This window comes from Aotus nancymaae, unplaced genomic scaffold, assembly GCF_030222135.1.
Source record: "Aotus nancymaae isolate 86718 unplaced genomic scaffold, 86718_ANA_hifiasm-v0.15.2.pri h1tg000004l, whole genome shotgun sequence".
Classification (NCBI taxonomy): Eukaryota; Metazoa; Chordata; class Mammalia; order Primates; family Aotidae; genus Aotus; species Aotus nancymaae.
In genome coordinates, this window is record NW_026988415.1 from 67703660 (window position 1) to 67725870 (window position 22211).

At 34.8% G+C, this 22211-nt stretch overlaps 1 protein-coding gene across 5 annotated transcripts in view; it reads left to right on the forward strand.

Moving 5' to 3' along the window:
- ZDHHC15 (zinc finger DHHC-type palmitoyltransferase 15) overlaps positions 1 to 22211 on the forward strand; it is a 137209-nt gene that overhangs the window by 1280 nt on the left and 113718 nt on the right. For 4 of the 5 annotated variants that reach the window (XM_012455771.3, XM_012455770.3, XM_012455772.3 and 1 more), the window contains exons 2-3: positions 11645 to 11671; positions 17336 to 17430. In XM_012455771.3, coding sequence (XP_012311194.2) covers positions 11645 to 11671; positions 17336 to 17430 — 122 coding nt within the window. The remainder of the gene's footprint in view (positions 1 to 11644; positions 11672 to 17335; positions 17431 to 22211) is intronic. The other variant, XM_064362945.1, reaches the window with a different exon arrangement.

The following is a 22211-nucleotide window of genomic DNA, read 5'->3' on the forward strand; positions in this document are numbered from 1 at the left end:
TCTTACTGAGGTTTCTTATATTTTCTACCCCTCCCAATGGGCATATCATTTCTCATTCTCTCTCATTAGACTACCCCTTTTATAATTCTATGATTTTCTCTTTTACCCTGTCATGTCACACTGAGGAGCACTCTATCCCTTCCTTATTTGCTAATGGTGCTTGAAAATGGTTCTCCAGTATAGCTTGTGCATTCAAACTCAGAATTCTACAATATTTCCTGACACAAACACCATATCTCTCCCTTATGTTATTCCCACTTTCCACTTTAATTCCCTGCCTCCATTCACCATTCTTATTATTAATGGCCTTGCAATGCTCATGTCAACTCACAATGGCGTTTTCATATTATATCCTGTCTTGTTACAATAGAGTCCCTGCTTTTCTCACAATGAAATTTCCCCTTGTTCCTGTCTTCTTACACTGAAGAATCCCTGTCTCCTCTCAAAAGAGATTCCACTAATACTTATTGTCGTTTTGACACTAGAATTCCACTGCAAGCACCCTTGAACTTGTGGCCTACAGTGTTCCCTATTCATCTAGTGTGGGGCTGCAATATATTTCTACTCCTGTCACATTAGGACTTCTGTCCCATTGGACATCCCTCACTCCCACGTCCTTCTGAGACTTCTTTATTTTTCATACCAAATTCTTCCCACCTTAAAAATGATGGTAAGGATGCCACTTTTTTTCAACTCCAGGACCTGACTCCATTTGTAACTTTCTTCTATTATGTATTTACAAAGCAATAGTCTACCCCAGGTAGACAGGGATAAACTAGGGAGGCAGAAGATGATCCTCTTTTCCAATATAGAACTTTCTACATTCTAATTCTATAACTTCGGTATTCGAATTCTAATTAGCTCTGTGCATCACAATTTGAACTTTTCTTATCTTTTCTTGGAGATATTATGGAAAATGCAGAAAGAACTCTTAAAATAAATTTCATTAGCTGCCTTCATAGATACAAGTTAGCCTAGTTTTCTTTTGTATCTCAATCCAGTATTGGGATGCATTAAGTAGACTATGCAATGACTGGGAAGCTTTCCTATACTCAGACATCACTACTTTGGCTTTTTGAATGATTGATTGAAGGGTCAAAAGTTCAGCACCATTATTATGGTACAGATATTGCTCCTAGAATCAATGCCATATTGTAAGCAACTTATTTTGGAGTTTTTCAGTATTGACTAACATGAGCTTCACCAAGATATATTTAAAAAAATTAATGATGATAATGCCTAACACTTATATAGTCCTTACTCTATGCCAGAAAATATTCTTAGTTCTTTAGATTAACTATATATTAATTCATTTAATCTTCACAATATCTATATGAGGCATTTACCATTACTATTTCCATTGTACAGATGTATAAACTGAGGCACAACAGATGAGCAAATTAAGATAAAGACCAAGTTAGCACAAATAATTGGCTTTCTATAAGTTCTTCTTTAATCATATAATATTAACAGCTGAAAGGAAGCTTAGGACCTATTTGTTTTGTTTTAGTTAACATACTTGCACTGCACTGCTACATGCCAGGTACTATTTCTAGGTGACTACACACACATACAGACAGACACACAGACACTTAATCTTTGTAACAACTTTCTTAACATTATGCCCAGTTTACAGAAAAGTAAACTGAGGAACAGACAGAATAAGTAGCTTACCTAAGGTCACAGAGCTAGTAAATGGCTAGACTTAAAACCCAGACAGTATGTTGCCACAGTTTCCTCTAAACTAATACAGAGATAAAAACTTGTAACTTACAAGCCAGATGTAGCCTTCAGATGTATTTTGTCTGGCCTGCACAGTATTTTCTTAACATTTGGCATCAGTTTCCATTATTTAAAAGTCAGGAGAATAAGATAGCTTTGACTTTCAACTCTGGCTCCACCAGTCCATCCTGCCATCATCAATTTAACAATCTTTTAACAAATCAGAAACCTAGGTTTCAGAAAAGTTAAATCAAATTTTTCTAAAGCTACACATTTAGTAATAGTGGAGAGTTGGAAATCCAGGCAGCCTGATACCAAGGCCATACCTTTTCCAATACAAACAAATTAACAGATTTGCATTTCAATAGGACTCAAAAAGTAACATTAAGGACCTTCTTTCGAGTTATAAAACCTGATGTCTTTCTCCATAACGTTACATTAGAGTTGAAACCAAAAGTGATATTTTTGTCCTATAATTCTTAAAGTTTGAATTCTGCCATTTACTAGCCAGGAGATCTGGAGCAAGTACCTTCACTCTCTCGACCTCATTTTCTCTCACGTGTACCTTGCTTCTATAGTTGTTCATCCACATGACAAATGGTTACTTAGTACTCACTATATGCCAAGTATTACTGCAGTGAGGGTTAAATAACATGGTGCCTAAAAAGGATGCATCACAGTTCACAATACATTGTAAGAGCTCATTAGATAGTAACTTGTTATTACTAAAGATATAAAGGATTCTTCCTGACCTAGAAAAATAAGAAGCTTCGACTTTTAGAAAGGAAAGAAAGTAACAGTGTTCATTTTATTGGGGTGAAATTTATATAACATAAAATGAACCATTTTTAAGTATTGACCTCAGTGCCATTTAGCACTCACAATGCTGTGCAGCCATCAACTCTCTGTAGTTCCAAAATGTTTTTGTTATCCCTAAAAGAAACCTCATAGGCATTAAGCAGTCACTCCCTGTTCCCTCTTCTCCCAAGTCCTAGCCAACTATTAATCTGCATTCTGCCTCTATGGATTTTCCTATTATGGATGTTCCACATAAATAGAATCATAAAATATGTGTCCTTTTGTGTCTGACTTCCAATTAACACAATGTTTTTGAAATCCTTCCACATTGTATTATGTAACAGTAATTTATCCCTTTTAATGGCTAAATAATAGTCTATTGTGTATATATATGTGTGTGTATATATATATACACATATACATATACATACACATAGCACTTTGTTATTCATTCATCCATTGATGGACATTTGGGCTATTTCCACCTTTTGTCTCTTCTGAATAGTGCTGTTACAAACATTCATGTACAAGTATTTGTTTCACTATCTTCAATTCTTTTGAGTATATATCAGGGAGATGCATGGAGATTATTAGACTATATGGTAATTCTATGTGTAACTTTCTGAGGAACCTCCAAACTATTTTCCACAGTGGCTGCACCATTTTACGTTCCCATCGCCAGCACAGAAATGTTACAGTTTGTCCACATTCTCACCAAGACTTGTTATTTTCAGTTTTATTTTTATTATAGCCATCTTACTGGGTGTGAAGAGGTATCTCATTGTGGATTTGATTTATATTTCCATAATGACTAAAAATATTGAGGAGCTTTTCATGTACTTGTTTTCCATCCATATATCTTCTTTTGGAAAATATCTATTCAAGCTACTGTCCATTTTTTAATTGGGATTTTTAAATTGGGTTATTTGTCTTTTTGTTGTTGAATTTTAATATTTCTTCACATGTTCTCAATACTTGATCCTTATCAGATAAATTATTTGTAAATATTTTCTCCTGTACCTGATAGTATCATTTTATACACAAAGATTTTAATTCTAATAAAATTCAATTTATCTATTTTTTATTTTGTTACCTATGCTTTTGGTGTTATATTTAAGAATCTATTACCAAATGCAAATACCATAAAGATTTACCTTTGTGGGTTTTGCTTTTTTTTTTTTTTTTTTTTTGAGATGTAATCTCACTGTGTTGCCCAGGCTGATCTCAAACTCCTGGGTTTAAGTGATCCTCCCACCTTAGCCTCTCAGATGGCATGTGCACTGTGTTTTGTTTTGTTTTTTCTTTGTTTTTACACAGAGGCTTGCTTCTTCGCCCAGGCTGGAGTGCAATGGCTCAATCTCGGCTCACTACAACTTCTTCCTCCTGGGTTCAAGCAATTCTCCGGCCTCAACCTCCCCAGCAGCTAGGATTACAGGCACATGCTGGCATGCCCGATTAATTTTTGTATTTTTAGTAGCAACGTGGGTGTCACCATGTTGGACGGGCTGGTCTTGAACTCCTGACCTCAAGTAATCCACCTGCCTTGGCCTCCAAAGAGCTGGGAGTGCCCTGTGTTTTCTTATAATATTTTTATGGTTTTAGCTCTCACTTTAGGTATTTTAGCCATTCTGAGTTAATTTTTTGTATCTGATGTAAGATAGAAGTCCAGCTTCTCTTTTGTTGAATGTGGATATCTAGTTATCCTAGCACTGCTTGTGGAAGACGATATTCTTTCCCCTGCTGGATGGTCTTGATATGATCGTAAAAATATCAGTTGACTGTAGATTTATGCATCTAATTCTAGACTCTCATTTCTGTTTCATTACTTGATTTATTTATTTGTCTATCCTTCTGCCAATACCATACTGTGTTGATTAGTGTACCTTTGTTATATATTTTGAAATCAAGAAGTGTGAGAGTTCTCCAGCTGTATTTTTTTATAAATTATTTTGTTGGCTGGGTGTGGTGGCTCAAGCCTGTAATCCCATAATTTTGGGAGTCCAAGGCAGGAGGATTACTTGAGCCCAGTAATTTGAGACCAGCCTGGGCAACATAGTGACACCCCATCTCTACAAAAAATAAAAAATGTAGCCAAGCATGGTGGGACATTCCTGGGATCCCAGCCCTTCAGAAGGCTGAGGTGGGAAGATTGCTTGAGCCCAGGAAGTCAAGGCTACAGTAAGCTGCAATTGTGCTACTACATTCCAGCCTGAGTGGCCAAGTGAGACTGTCTCAAAAAATAAAATCATTTTGTCTATTTAGGCTCCCATGCAATTTTGTATGAATTTTTGGTCCAGCTTTTCCACTTCTGCAAAAATAGAAGATTTTTTAAAATTTTTTTTTAATAGGAATTGCACTGAATCTGTATATTGCTGTGGAGAGAATTGCCACCTTAACAATACCAAGTCTTCCAATCCGTGAACGTGAGATGCTTTTCCATTTATTTCAGTCTTTAATTACTTTTCAGTACTGTTTTACAATTTTAGGTGCATTCATCTTGAGCCTCCTTTCTAAAATTTATTCTTAAATTTTTAATTCTTTTTATGTTATTATAAATGAAATCATTTTCTTAATTTCATCTTCTGATTATTCATTGCTAGTGGATAGAAATAAAACTGATTTGATGTGTTGACATTGTATTTTGCAACTTGCTGAATTTGTTTATTAGCAGTAAGTTTTTGTGGAGTCTTTAGAATTATCTATATATAAGATTATGTAATCTACCAATAAAGATAATTTTACTTAGTCTTTCCATTTTGAATGCCTTTTACTTCTTTTTGTTGCCAAAATACATTTGCTTGAACTTCCAGTACAATGTTGAATGGAAGTGGTAAAATAGGAATCCTGGTCTTCTTCCTGATCTTAGGGGGGAAATTTTCAGTTTTTCACCATTGACTGTACTGTTAGCTATGGATTTTCCATAAATGCCTTTTATCAAGTTGAAGAAGTTCTCTTCTATTACTAATTTCTTGAGCATTTTTTTTATTCCAGGTATTACATCTAGTACCCAATAATTATTTTTTCTGATCCTCTCCCTCCTCTTACCCTTCACTTTCAAGTAGACCCCAGTGTCTGTTGTTCCCTTCTTTGTGTTCATGAGTTCTCATCATTTATAAGTGAGAACATGTGATATTTAGTTTTCTGTTCCTACATTAGTTTGCTAGGATAATGGCCTCCAGCTCCATCTATGTTCCCACAAAAGACATGATATCATTCTATTCTATGGCTGCATAATATTCCATGGTGTGTATGTACCACATTTTCTTTAATGCATCAGCCACTGATGGGCATGTAGGTTGATTCCATGTCTTTACTGTTGTGACTAGCACTGCAGTGAACATTTGCCTGCATGTGCCTTTATGGTAAAATGATTTATATTCCTTTGGGTATATACCCAGTAATGGGATTGATGGGTCAAATGGAATTTCTGTTTTTAGGTCTTTGTGGAATGACCACACTGTCTTCTACAATTGTTGAATTGATTTACACTCCTACCAGCAGTGTACAAGTGTACCCTTTTCTCCACAACTTTACAAGCATTGGTTATTTTTTAACTTTTTAATAGCAATTCTGAGATGGTGTCTCATTATAGTTTTGATTTGCATTTCTGTAATGATCAGTGATATTGAGCTTTTATTCATATGCATGTTTGCTGCATGTATGTCTCCTTTTTAAAAGTGTCTCTTCATGTCCTTAGCCCACATTTTAATGGGGTTGTTTGATGTTCTCTTGTAAATTTGTTTAAGTTCCTTATAGCTGCTGGATATTAGACTTTTTTCAGGTGCATAGTTTGCAAATGTTTTCTTCCATTCTATAGGTTGCTTACTCTGTCGAGATTTTCTTTTGCTGTGCAAGAGCTCTTAAATGTAATTAGATCCCATTCATCAGTTTTTGCTTTTGTTGTGATTGCTTTTGCCATCTTTGTCATGAACTCTTTGCCTGTTCCTATTTGCAGGATGATAAGCCTATGTTGTCTTCCATGGTTTATATTGTTTTGGATTTTACATTTAAGTCCTTAATCCATCTTGAGTTGACTTTTGTATACGGTGTAATGAAGGGGTCTAGTTTCAATCTTCTGCATATGTCTAGTCAGTTACACCAGCACCATTTATTGACTAGGGAGTCCTTTCCCCATGGCTTGCTTTTGTTAGCTTTGTCAAATATCAGATGGTCATAGGTGTGCAGCCTTATTTCTGGCCTCTCTATTCTGTTCCTTTGGTTTATATGTCTGTTTTTGTACCAGTACCATGTCTTTTTGGTTACTGTAGCCCTGTAGTATAGTTTGAAGTCAGGTAACATGATGTGTCCAGGTTTGCCCTTTTTGCTTAGGATTGCCCTGGTTATTTGGGCTCATTTTTGCTTACATATCAATTTTAAAATAGTTTTTTTGCAGTTTGATAGATAATGTAATTGGTAGTTTGATAGGAATAGCATTGAATTTCTAAACTGCTTTGGGAAATATGGCCATTTTAATGATATTGATTCTTCCTGTCCATGAGCATGGGATGTTTTCCCATTTGTGTCATCTCTGATTTCTCTGAGCAGTATTTTGTAATTCTCTTTGTAGGGATCTTTCACCTCCTTGTTTAGCTGCATTCTTAGGTATTTTATTCTTTATGTGGCAATTGTGAATGGAATTGCTTTCCTAATTTGGCTCTTGGCTTATCTATTGTTGAATACAAACTTAATTTAATAGTATACAAATCCTAGCCCTTTACAACTCTGTTGCCCCCTTTATGCTGTTATTGTCACACATTACATCTTTATACATTGTATACACTTTAACATAGATTTATCATTGTGGCTTTATGCATTTTTGTTTTAAATTAGATAGTAAATAAAAAAGAGTTTTAAAAAAACTAAAACACAGTATTGCTTGCTTTTGTAGTTACCTATGTAGTTACCTTTACCAGTGTTCTTTGTTTCTTTGTATAGCCTGGGTTACAATGAGTGCCCTTTCAGTTTTTCTGGAGAATGCCCTTTGGCATTTCTTGTAGGGAAGTTCTACTAGTGATCAGCTGCCTCAGTTTTTGTTTATCTGGGAATGTCTTATTTTCTCTTTCATTCTTTGAAGTATAGTGTTGCTGGACATAGAATTCTAGATGTAGGTGGACAGATGTTTTTATTTTTCTTTTAGCAATTTAAATATGACATTTCACTGCCTTCTAACCCCTGTGGGTTCTCAAGAAAAATAAGCTGTTAGTCTTAATATTTTTTTGTATGTAAAAAATCACTTTTTCTGCTTTCAAGATTTTCTCTTTGTCTTTTGACAATATGACTATAATGTGTCTTAGTTGTGGATATCCTTTAGTTTATTCTATGTGGAGTTCATTGCACTTCTTGGATGTTAAATTCTTATTTTTTACCAAATATGTGAAAGTTTTTAGCCATCATTTTTTCAAATACTCTTTCTGTTTTGTTCTGTCTTTCCTCTCACTTTGGATGCCCTGTTATGCGTATGTTAGTATGTTTGGATATAGGCTATATATTAGAGTGTAAGCTTTATTATTATATATATTAGAGTGTAGGCAGCTGTCCTCACAGCCTCTGCTTATCTGGGATGTGGAAGATGGCAGGCAGCCAATTTAAAATGTCACAGTGTCCTCTTACTACAAAGTATCAGTTCTTCTCTTCACCAAGTCTTCCTCTCTGGTTGTTGTAACAATTTTACTAGATTCCAGAGTTCTTCAAAAGTTTCTTCTGACAGTTTTTGCCAGATAATTAGTTGCTTTTGAAGAGGGATATAAGTCTGGAGTACTCTCAGTTTGGGTGTTCAACATTATTCATTCTGAGGTTAAAACATAAAAATATCTATGATATAATTCTACTCGAAAGGTAGAAATTCTTCAAAGAGAGAAGAAATAAAAACTGATCAGGCAGAAAAAAACAGAAGAAACATTTTCTAGAAACCAAGTTTCTCTAGAAGTAAAAGGTATCCATTCAAGCCTATAGGAATCATGGTATTACCACATCTAAAATAGTTTTGTGTCATTCATATGACAAACAGTTAAATGTATCAGACCTGACTAGTAACTTATTGTAACAAACTCCTAATATAATTCCAATGGTTTTTAAACCTAAGTCAGAAATACCTGCTGAGGTTTGCAAATATAAATTTCTGCACCTCTACCTAAAGCTTTGTTATGTGAAGAGAGCCCTGGCATCTATATTTTTATTATGCTTCCTAAGTAAGTATTCAGATCATCCAGGTTTGAGAAGGATTGCCTTAAAAGTTAATGAATGCCTGTTGTGAGTAATTTTTTCAAAGCAGTAAATAAAGACTGGCCTGATTAGCTTTGTTTCAACAGAAAACACTCAGAAATGTGTCTTAGTTCCCTATTTCAAATTCTTTTCTCTCTCCTAACCTAGAATCTGAGAAACAGCTAAATGAAAAAGTGGGGGGAATCAAAGTTATTTATTTTGACATTGAATAAATTATTTCAAAACCATCATATGTAACTCTGGGAACCATAACAGTTTTTAAAAATCAGACTTCTTTTGTCCTAAACTTATTGTAAAATGTAACCTGACTAAACAATTTCTTTTTTGTAGAAAAATGATAATAAATTGCTAACAATAATTAAGTACTTATGTGCAAAGCACCCAAGTGTTTTACACATATTTTATTACTTAATCCTTATAACAATCTGATAACATAAACAATTTTATCTTCATTTTACAGGTGAGTAAACTGAGGCACACAGTGATTAATTAACTTGACCAAGGTCATAGAATAAGTGTCAAGAGCCAAAATATGAATACATGCCAAAGTATATGCTGTACATCATTATAATAAACTCCCTTCCCAAACATGTCATTAATTCAAAAAGATCTTCATGTTGTAAGTGAGCACTCATCTCACTGGACTCCCTATATTTTCAAACTTCATACTCTCCTTTCACAAATCCCTTTTAAACTGTACTAATTCTGTAGCCACTAGCCACATGTGGCTAGTAAACACTTGAACTGTGTCATCTGGACTCAGATGTTCTGAAAGCATAAAATATACACCAGCATTCCAAAACTTAGTTAAAAAAAAGAATATAAACTATCTCAATAATTTTTATGAGGCTAAGATGTTGAAATGAAAATGTTATGATATATTGGTATAATATATTTTTAAAATTAAGTTCACTTGGTATTCTTTAGCTTAAAAAAAATGTTCCTATTAGAAAATTTAAGCTACCTGGCTCACATAATTTCTGTTGGATGGCACTGCTGTAGGGTTTCTTCCATGTCCTTTCTACGATTGTTGACCATTCCCATCTAGCCCCAAATTAGGCTTTTTCTACTTGTACATTTCTGTGAACCCTACAATATGCACCTATTTAAAGGAAATTATAAACTATGCTTTGGTTTTAACACCAATTGTCTGTGATGAAAAACCATTCCATATACACCACCCTTTCTTAACTTTTCTCCATACCTACTTGCAAAGAATCAGTAAATAATGAAAGAAAAATGGAGAGGCAGTGTAAAAAGGTACTTGATGATAACTCTGACCATTTAGCTCCCTAGTAGTGAATGAAACTTGAAGAAACAGAGCAGTGTGTAATTACATGTATCACCACATCACTCTAAAATCTGCATGGCAAGTTACCCATAGAATGGCTAAATGTACAAATTTTTCCCTTAGACTTACTTACTTCCTACACAATTTCAGAGGTAATAAAGACTTTACAAGTCAAGTCCACTGTGAAACTAATGTCTGAATGTTCTCTACATTTCCAAGTGTATATAATGGGAAACACTTTTTCCCTAGGTTGCTCGTTGTTGTCATCATCATTATCGTTGTCATCATTTTTTCTCATACTGAGCTAAAATGTGTTAACATGCATCTTTAACCTATTAGTTCTATTTCTGCCCTCTGCTCTTGGGTCATATAAACCAATCTCATTTGCACTTAAAAGTTCTGCGGTTACTTACAGATAGCTGTTCCCCCCGCCCCCCGCTGTAGAACAGCTGGCTCCCACTGGCTCCCCCACTGGCTCCCAGTTCTTCTTCTATATAAACATGTCTCGTCCCACTATCTACAGGTACTAAGTAAGCTTCCCTAACCCACAATACTTTAGCAAGTAGCCAAGCAAATGGGAGTTAAAACCTCCAGTTCTTATTTAGCAGCAAGTGTTCAGCCAAGGATAGGAAACATACCAAACAGCAATTTATCAGCTACTCCTTATTAATATTGGTCTCCAAGCAACTCTGCTTTCCCTCTCCCTTCATTTTAAAGTTTTTAAAAAAGAGATGTTACTAGCCTGATTCAGGGCCTAGTGGAACCAATGCAGCCATGCAGCATGCATGTACAAAATGATGAAGTCCCAGGTTGACTGATCAATACGTCTTGTTGCCACTTCCATTTGTATTGTGAAAGAAGAGTATGTGCCTTTTTCAAGCATTCTTAACCAGTATTGATTGTTTAACTGGAAAACAACAACAAGGAGTTAGTATCAGTCTTCAGGCAGGTTTATTAGAAAAAAGAAAAACATTGGTCAGATTTTTAACACAGATGAAATGTAACCGTTGTAACAAACCCATTCAAATAATCATTAAAAGGAGAATTTTTAAGACTCAATAAAATAGCCCTATATGTGAAGAAGAAAAAGAAAGCATGACTGATGAAAGATCTGAGGAAATAGCCCCTAGAACATAGTCTCATTCTGTTTAGACTTTTTCCCTATTTTTGTGATCCTTAACTGTTGATCATTTTGTATGAAAACCATCTTTTTTTTTTTTTTTTTTTTTTTTTTAAAGAAAGCATGTTTACATATGCCTTTTATTGCTGGATCTCTACCTGGCTTAGAGCCCGATGGAGAAAGAAATATTGAAAATCATCTTGATTAAACAGCTTGTCACAATTGAAAGCCTTGCTGAAGGTTTAAGATGAAGGAAGATAGCAAAGGATGGAATGTAATTATCCTTGCCTTCCCTCATCTTTGGCTGGTGGTTTTCTAAAGTACTATTATATAAATTACTCCAGTGATGCTGTGGAAAATTAGTTAGACAAGATTTTTAAATATAACTAATTTATCTCTCTCTCCCTTCTCTCGTCTATCTCTGTCTCTCTCTTTCTCTTGCTTTTTCTCTTTCCTCTCGCTCTCTCTCTCATTCCTTTCTTTCTTCACAGTGACTGTTTTGAGCCCAGCAGAAAAAGGTAAGAGGGTGTTGTAAATTGTATCGATCAGGACTGTGTACTTTATTTCATCTAAAAGTAAATTACATAAAAGCCTATAGACTGAGCAATTTTCTCAGGAATACACTTAGGTGAAGAGAAAGTTTAGAATGATGGTTTTCAGGAAGCTTGCCCAGCAGAACATTTTCAATGACCCCTTTGGCTGTAGGACAAAAATGGAAAATTATCAGGATTTATGGTAGAGAAGGACACAGATAAGACTCTGACACAGTGACTCTAGGCTATCTCTTTCTTCATCACTGTTGTCCTAGGTATGTTACCTTTCTGCCCAATCCATTTCCTCTTTAAGGCATGGAGTAAAGGCCCCAGACAGGACTTTATAGTCTAACTCCTTCACCATCACAGTTCCAGTAAATTTATTGTACTTCTCTCCACTCCTCACCACCACCTCGGCTTAACCAGCAAAATATACTACCTTTCTAAAGAGATTGTGGCATTTTCCATTTAAAAAAGTGTAAGCTAATCATTAGCCTAATAAATCTTTAGCTTTACATTATTTTATCAGTAATAACCATGAGTGTTTATGAAGCCACTTTATATAGCCACTTTTAACTCTAACTTCAGGGGAATTAATTGTTATAATTTGTTAACCTACCTAGCATTCATATTATACTGTATTCTTCCAACTCTGAAAATGTATGAAATTAACATAAATTAAGTCAACTTCATATTAAGGAGATAGAGGAATTATTGGTGGCATCAACAAAATGTAATACATTCTGAGGGTATCACGTTGTAATTGGTAGAATCCCTTACACTTGCTCAGCCAGCAGAGAAGTAGCTTACAAATACCTACCCACCATACAGGCAATAGAAATTCTCTGTTTTTGTTTTTGTTTTTGTTTTTTCAGTCTTCTGTGAATATTCCTGACAACTTGAATGCATTGGGCTATACTTAATCCAAATTATACATGCAGAATAGTAATATCTCAACTATCCATTTTAAACCAGGAAAGAAGCCAAAGATTATTCCCGAAGGAATATTGGCCTGTGTACTTTCTTATCCCCAAGATCAATGAATCAGTGAAACTTGGGTCAGCATTATCAACAAGAGGACTAGAAATAAACTTTTTTTTCCTTCAATTTTTATTTTTTTAGAGACAGGGTCTCACTATATCACCCAGGCTGGAGTGCTGTGGTGCCATTATAGCTCACTGCAGCCTCAAATTTCTGGGCTTAAATGATTTTCCCACGTCTGCCTCCCAAGTAACTGGAACTACAGTCACATGCCACCATGCCCAGACAATTTTTTTGTAGTCATAGGGTCTTTTCTGCCCAGGCCAATCCTCCCACCTCAGCCTCCCAAAGGGCTGGGATTACATGTGTGAACCACCATGCTTGGCCCATTTTTTCTCTTTTTTAACAAAACCATGGTCCATCTGCCCGCAAAATCTGTGTAATTTTTATCACCATGTCTCAAAAAACAAATCACTAAGATTTAAGAGGAAGTGAGTGGAAGAAACAGGTTTATTAAGTACTTAGAGAATGTTAGATACTTTCACACACTTAAGTCAATTACCACAACAACTTTGACAAGCAGATGTTTTAATACACACACACATACATACATGTGATCATATATGTACACATATGATTATCAGCAAGGTTAACCAGCTTCTTTAAGACCCATAGTTATTAAGGACAAATCTAGAGTTCAAAACCTAGTCATATTGGTTCCAAATCCATTGTATTTTGCACAACACCTAAATGCCCAAAACAGAACAAGAAGTAGAGACCTTGTCAGCATGGAACAAACAAAATCTGAAGAGACTGTCATTAAAGTTTATAAACATAAGAAGTTTATGTATTTTCTTAGATTGATGTCATTCACCAGATTCCAATACACGGGGATTAGAAAGCTCTTTGAAACTTAACACTGCTGTTTAAGACAACTAATATGAAGCCCTGCTTTGCACAGTGCCTGGCAAACTTATGAGACTCATTATTCCCAGATAATTGATAATCTAACCAGCTTCGTAGAAGGTTTATGTAAATTGGTGAGTAGTAGAGGCCTAATGGATAATTAGAAGAAATTAGGATACCTGGAAGACAACCCTAATTTTTGAAGTGGATATCAATGAGGAAAACTAAGCCCATTCTAAAGATAATATCGTGTATTAGCACCAGAATTTGATCGCAGCATAAGAAATACTCCCAGCCGGTAGACAGCTAAACATTGGACACAACTCTTGAGAAAATCTTGAATTCTAGAGGGTAGCTAAATCATGGAAACAACTCTTTTAAAAAATATTTTCAACTTTTCTTGTAGATTCAGGGGGTACATGTGCAGGTTTGTTAGCTGGATATATTGCATGATGGTGAAATTTGGGGTATAATTGATCCTATCACCCAAGTAGTAAGCATAGTACCCAATAGGTAGTTTTTCAACCCTTGCTCCCCAACTCCCCACAGCTGTCTCCAGTGTCTATTGGAAAACAACCCTTGAACAATTCTTGTACTGTCATAAGAATGAGATCCTTGGGCACACCTTATGGGTCTCTTCCCCATTATCTTCATTCCTTTAAATAGCTGAAAAACAAGGTCTAGCTTTCTGTTAGAGTTGGTAAAACAAAGAAAGTAAAGTGAAACAGTGAACTCAAATATTAGAATTAACACCTCATTGCTAAGTGTTATGCTCAAAGAGAGATGTGACTGTCTAGCTGACAAATTTCCTCTTGGTCTGCATCTTAATAACCCTACCGGGTGGCTTTGATGCAAACTGAAATTTGAGAATCACTGTGCTAAGGAAAAGCACTCTGGACTGGGACTGAAGAAACTTGGATTCTGGTTCCATTGCTTCCATAACTTTGCTGGGTAATTCTGATCAAATCACTTGCCCCTCTGGGCCTCAGTTACTTCTCTGTAAAATGAGATTGCTGAACCAAATAATCTCTTTGATCTCACCATACTCTAAAATATTGGTATACTTCCTATTTTACCAGTCTATAGAATGACCTCGACTTAGTCATTCAACCTCAAAATCCTTCATTTTCTACCCATTTATTTAAAAGTACCCATAATTTCTATGAAATCTTGTAATATAGGAATGGGAGCCAGCTGTTTCCAGTTCCATGATTGAACTAGTTGGTGTGTAGTAGTACCTGGAATATGTTAAAGTCCCACACTTCCCATCTCAATCATTGGAATTACAAATATAGTTAATGTCCTTAAGATACTGCCAAATGTTAGTGTTTAGTTCTCAGTCACTCAGGTGATCCAAATTAGTTAATTGCATTACCCTTGAAGTGTATAATGAAAGGGTAAACATGAAATTGTTTTCTCCTGACCTCTTTAAAAATCAAAGATTTCATGCTCCAATTCCATACTGAAGGAACATGGATTAACATAACTTAGTCATATAATTTTCCCCATACAAACCTCAGAAAATCAAAGAAAACAAAACAATACAAAAGACGACACATTAAAAAATCATTTAAAGGCATTGCCTAAGAGAAAAAGATTATGATAACACTTCACAAAGGCTAGACTAGAGACAATCCCAGGGGGTAGCCAGCTAAACATTGGACACAACTCTTGAAAACATCTTGCATTCAAGAGGGTAGTGGAAGAGTCACTCTCACTTATTGATGATGAGAATATGAATTAAATACAAATATTCTTAATGGCAATTTGTCAGTATCTACCAAAAGACATCCCTTTTGACTTTGCACTTCAGAGAATTGATCCTATAGATATTGTTTGTGCATGTGCTGATGACATATAAAAATTATTCATTGAAGCATTATTTTTATTAGCAAGAGAAGGGGAAAAAACATTCCTCAGAGACAGCCTGGTTAAATAAATCATGGTAACTTATAGTAAGTGAAAAAGAAAGAAGTAAGGTACAAAACAGTGTGTATAGAATATTGCTATTTGTGGAAAAACACACTATTTGAGTGATTTTATATGTATAAAATCTTAAAGGATACATAACAAAGTCATGGCTTTTTGATGTTGGTTGCTTCCAGGGAAGAGAACTGGGTGGCTAGGGGACAGGTATAAGAGGGAGACTTTTCACTGTATAGTATTCTATACCTTCAGGTAACCTTGTAAATATATTGCCTTTGAAAAATGATACAATGAAAAATGTTAAAATATTACAAAACTTTCATGTTTGTGGTGTACATATATTTTATAAATATATAAAAATAAGAGGATCTGGAATGATGCATTCCAAACACCAACGAGGTGTTATGCCTTGAATGGGGAAGTGAGAAGTTAGATGTATGTGTGAGGTGGACATTTACCTTTTAGTTTATATTGATTGAATTTTAAAATGAGATTTCATAATTACAAAAATCAAGCATATATAAAAGGTCTTGTCCTATAGGGCTGGAAGCACTGGGCCAGGAGAGTAGGGATTTTTCTTTTTAATTTAATTATAAATGTATGAGAGGCTCAGTCCTATTAAGTTGGTCTTGAGTCACATTGTTCCCTTGAGTCTTTCTGATGGATTGAAGTAGTAAGATCATGTCATTCAAGGACTCACAGTCTTGCAGTCTTATAACTACCTCTTTGGAAAATACAAAAATATCCCATATGAGAAGACCTATCTAAAACGCAAACAGTATGAAAACAAAGGCAGTGGAGAGCCACTTTTATAACTCTCTCAAAAGTACAACCCACAAATCAAAAGTATATAATCTTCAATGTAATACTAGTCAGCTGTAAGAAAGAATGAAATCATCTTTTTCAGCAAGATGGATGGGACTGGAGGCCATTATCTTAAGCAAAACAACTCAGACACAGAAAAACAAATACCTCATGTTCTCACTCATAAGTGGAAGCTAAATAATGTGTGCACATGGATATAGACTGTGGAATGATAGATAATAGAGACTGGTATGGTTGAGGGGGTGGGGGGTAGATGATGAGAAATTACTTAATGCATACAATGTATATTATTCAGGTGATGGATACTCTGAAAGCCTTGACTACACCTTGTGTAACCTATGCATGTAATGAAACCTTACTTGTACTCCATGAATTTATACAAATTGTTTTAAAAGAAAAAAACTGTTTAGTCTTACTTGTGCAGACTATGCATGTAATGAAGCCTTACTTGTACCCCATGAATTTATACAAATTGTTTTAAAAGAAAAAAACTGTATATCCTTTAATACCTGGCTACATTATAGACTACCTGTGTGACTTTGGTTAATCAACTACCTCTGGTAATTAATCGACTATCCCTATCTTATTACCTACCTTAAAAATTTATTGAGAAAATAAAATGAAATAATATATGTGAAAGCATGTTGTAAACTCTAAAGTGCTTTGTAAATTGTGTCATTATCACCTTTCAGTACCCAAAGTAGCAAAGATAATGACAATTGGCCAAAGTACTTTTCCCTACATTGTCATAAAGGACATTTCCCCCTTTACTTCAAGAAACACATAGCAACTTTTAAGGTATGCAACTTGCAGAAAGTCTTTGTTTAAAATTTGGCATTATGACTTGTTTCTGTCGTTATATGGGAAAATAGAATTAACACTTCATAATAATATCAGAGAATACATGTTAATAGGAAAACAAAGTAAATATTTGTCATGGAGCTTTGAGTTTTTGAACTCTTAGAAATGGATAAAAAGATAGTATAAACACTGATTTTTTTTTTATTTCAGTTGTCTACCTCATACTCTACCATGCCATCTTTGTGTTCTTTACCTGGACCTACTGGAAGTCTATCTTTACACTCCCACAGCAGCCAAACCAGAAGGTAAGAATATTGGTTACTTCTTAAAGGACAAGAACAGAGAAAAGTAGAAATGACAATAAAGCAAGAAGAGGACAAAAGGAGGAGCAAATAAACTTCCATTACAAAAGAGTCAGGGTAATCTTAAAGAACTCCTAGTGATAAAGGTAAACTGAGGGTAGGATAGGCTATTGAAGGAGTTTGGGAATCACCAGCTCTGGATATCTTTAATACTAGGAAGCCAACTGGGTGCTGTGGCTCATGCCTGTATTCCCAACATTTTGGGAGGCCTAGGTGGGAGAATTACTTGAGGCCAGGAGTTTGAGACCAGCCTAGGCAGCAAAGTGAGACTCTGTCAATACACAGTATTTTTAAATTAGCTGGGCATGGTGGAGCATATCTGTGTTCCCAGCTACTCAGGAGGCTGAGGCAGGAGGATTACTTAAACCCAGGAGTTTGAGGCTGCAGTGAGCTGTGATGGTGCCACTACACTCCAGCCTGAGTGACAGAGTATCTCAAATTTTTAAAAGACTGGGAAACCACTACCTGCATTGGTGATATAATTAGAAAACAATAACTCGCTTGGATTCTGGGGCTTCATCTAGTTTAATTCTATGAAACTACTATTTTGATACCAGTGTTTATTTTATTTATTTAGTTTTGTCATTCATTCCAGTGAGACTCTTGAAATACAACTCTGACAAAAAAGCACAATAGTTAAATCAATTATTGTCAGACTGGGTTATCTTGAATGCAGGTGTTTCATGCAATATTTGTAAGGATTCATGAAAGAATTTGTGATCATATCAGGCATTTATAATGTGTAACTACTCTAAACAAGGATAGATTCCAAGGTAGAAAAATAACAATAGGGGAAACTTTCCAACCTCCAAATATTAGGAAAAATACCGTCTCCTCAATGGAACCAAAATGGTGCATAAGAACATTAAAATCAACTACAGAGAAAGGCAATAATATAGGAATTGAGTAACATCAGAGATATGAGGTTTGAAGGAAATAAAGAGCAAAATGACAAGTTCTTCATAATAAGTAATTACTTGAAACATAAATGGATTAAACTATTCAATTAAAAGGTTGAGATTGATAGAATGGATAAAAATTTGTGATTTACCTTTATGCTGTTTATACAAGGCTAACTTAAGAACCAGAGATAAAAGTAGGTTGAAAATGAAAAGCTAGAAAAAGATATTCCTAGTAAACAGTATTCAAAACAGAGTAAGAGTGGCTACACTAATATCATACAACAGAGATTCTTTAAGTCAAAAAATGTTACAAGAGACAGTCAAATTTATCAAGAATATGTAACAGTTGTAAAATATATGCATGTAATAAGAGAGCCCCAAATGATAAGAAGCAACAACTGACAGAAGTAAAGAAAAAAGTACAGAATAACAGTTACACAGTAATAGTTTAAGACTTCAATACCCCATCTGCAATAATGAATAGAGTAACTAAACAGAAACTAAAGAAATGGAGGATTTGAACAACACCAAACCAGCTACATGTAACACACATATATAAATCATTTGACCCCAAAACAGCAGAATGTAGTTTCCTCCTAAGTATACATGGAACATTTTCCAGTATAGACTATATGTTAGGCCATAATACAAGACTCAATAAATTTAAAAGACTAAAATCATACAAAACATCTTCTCTGACTGCAGTGAAATGAAACCAGAAATCAATAACAGAAAGAAAACTACAGTTTCATAAACATGTGGAAATTAAACATACTCTTAACAAATGAATCAAATAAGAAAGCATAAGGAAAAGTAGAAAATATTTTGAGATTAATGAAAACAAGAAAAAACGTACCAGAAATTATAGGATGCAATAAAAAAACAGTGCTCAGAGAAAAATTTGTGGCTGTAAATACCTACATTTAAAAAGGATAAAAATTTCAAAACAGTCTAACTTTACATTTTAAAAAATAAAATAAAGAGCAAAGTAAAACCAAAGTAAACAGAGGAAATCATGAAGATTAGAACAGAAGTGAACAAAATAAGGAATAGAAAATAATACAGAGAACCAACAAAACCAAAAGTGAGAATCTAAAAAGGTTAACAAAATTGGCAAACCTTTGTTTAGCTAGATTGAAAAGGAAAGAAAGAGGGAAGAGAAGGTAGAAAAGGAGAGAAGGGGAGGGAAAGAAGGAGGAGGAGGAGACGAGAAAGGAGGGAAGGTAGGAGAAAAGAGAAAAAGGAATACAGGCACAAATTATATTAGAAAGGAAGGGAGGGAGGGAAGAAAGAAACAGAGGAAGGAACAAAGGAAGGTAAGGAGGGAGGAAAAAAGGAAGACATAAATTACTAATATCAGAAGTGAAAGTGGGGATGTTACTACCAACTTTAAATAAATTGAATTATAATAAAACAATATGAAGAATTGTGTGCCAACAAATTTGATAACCTAGATGAAATGAAAAAACTTCTAGAAAGACATGAAATACCAAAACCGACTCAAAAAGAAATAAAAAAATCTGATTAGACTTTTAACAAGTAAAGAGATAGAATTAATAATCAAAAACCTACCAATAAAGAAAATCCAAGGACCTGATGGCTTCACAGATGAATTCTATCAAATATTTAAGGATGATTAACATCAATCCTTTCCCAAATTTCTTTAAAATAAAAAAAAAAAGAAACACTTCCTCTGGCTAGTGCAAATAGGCAAGAAAAACAAATAAAAGGCACTGAAATTGAACAGGAAGAAGAAAAATTACCTCTGTTTGCAGATATGATCTTACATATAGAAAACTGTAAATATTCCAAATGAAAAAAAACACTATTATAAATAATAATTGAATTCAGCAAAGTTGCAGGATACAGAATTACCACATCATCACACAAAAATCAATTATGTTTTGATATGCTAACAATGAACAATCTGAAAGGAAACTAAGAAAGCAATTTCATTTATAATAGCACCAAAAATAATAAAATACTTAGGAATAAACATAACAAAAAAGGTGAAAGACTTGTACAGTGAGAACAAAAAAAAGTCATTGAAAGAAATTAGACATGAATAAAGGGAAAGGTATCCTGTGTTCATGAATTGGAAGAGTTAATATTGTTAAAATGTAAATACTACCCAAATCACTCTACAGATTTAATGCAATTTGTATCAAAATCCCAATGATTTTTTTTGCTGAAATAAAAGTGTTTTGAAAATTTATATGGAATATCAAGAGATCCCACATACCCAAAACAATCTTGAAAAAGAATAAAGTTGAGGTTTCACACTTCCTGATTTCAGAGTTTACTACAAAGCTACAGTGGTCAAAACAATATGGTACTGGCATAAGGACAGATGTATAGACCAATGGAATAGGATAGAGAGCCCGTCAACAAACACTTGCATATTTGGTCAGAAATCTTCAACAAGGATGCTAAAAGTGTTCTAATGGAGAATGCATAGTCTTCAACAAGTGGTGCTGGAAAAACTGGATGTCCACATAGAAAAGAAAAGAATGACGTGGGACCCTTACCTCACACCATATACAATAATTAACTCAAAATAGATCCAAGATCTAAACTTAAAAGCTAAGATTATAAAACTCTTAGAAAAAAACACAGAGCAATAATTTTATAACATTGGATTTGGCAGTTTCTTGGATATGACACCAAAAACACCATAAAAAAGTAAAAATACATAAATTAGACTATCAAAATTAAAAATTTTTATACATCAAAGGATACATTCAACAGAGTGAAAAGGTACTCTGCAGAACAGGAGAAAATATAAGTCATATATCAGATAAAGAGTTAATATACAGACTATTTAAAAACTCCAACTAAACAAAAATACTCATTTTTTAAGAATAATTTCAGCTTTTATTTTAGGTCAGGGGTTACATGTGCAGATCAGTTTCAAAATGGGTAAAGAACTTGACAGTTTACCAGAGAAGGTATCTGAATGCTCAAGAATGTATTGGGCTTCTCTAGAAGGAGAGAACAAATAGTACAGATATATATATATATATATATATATATATATATATATATATATATAAAGGAAAATTTATTAAAGTATTAACTCATACAATCACAAGGTCCCACAACAGGCCATCAGCAAGTTGAGGAGAAAGGAAAGCCAGTCTGAGTCCCAAAACTGAAGAACTTGGAGTCCGATGTTTGAGGGTAGGAAAGGTCCAGCACAGAAGAAAGATGTAAGCTTGGAGACTAGAAAAGTCTAGTCTTTTCACGTGTTTCTGCCTGATTTACATTCAATCGCAGCTGATTAGATGGTGTCCACCCAGATTAAGGGTGGAACTGCCTTCCCAAACCCACTGACTAAAATGTTAATCTCCTATGGCAGCACCCATTTATGATAAAAGAAGTCCAATGTAATCAACCTGCCACCAGGTAGCTGGCTGATCACCCCGAGAAATGGTGCCATATTGAAGGCTGAGTGTTGGGCTCTGATACTGGCAAAATTGGGCACTCAGCAGTGGCCATAGCCAGGTCAACCTTGATGAGTTGAAGTCCATGTTTTTGAGCCCATATATGACCTCTATACTTGCCACCACAGCCACTTTGTTCATGGGCCCATTGTGTGATTACAGGGGTGGCTGGGGAAACAGGCTGAATTATGTCCACAGAACAGGTTATCCTATCCACTTCATTATTAAAATCCTCCTCTACTGAGGTCACCTGTTGGTGAGCACTCACATGGGATACAAATATCTTTACCATTTTTGCTGACTCAGAGAGGTCTGTCCACTTAGCTCTTTGACCATTCAGCCAAACCATTGGCTATAGCCCATGAATCAGTATATAATT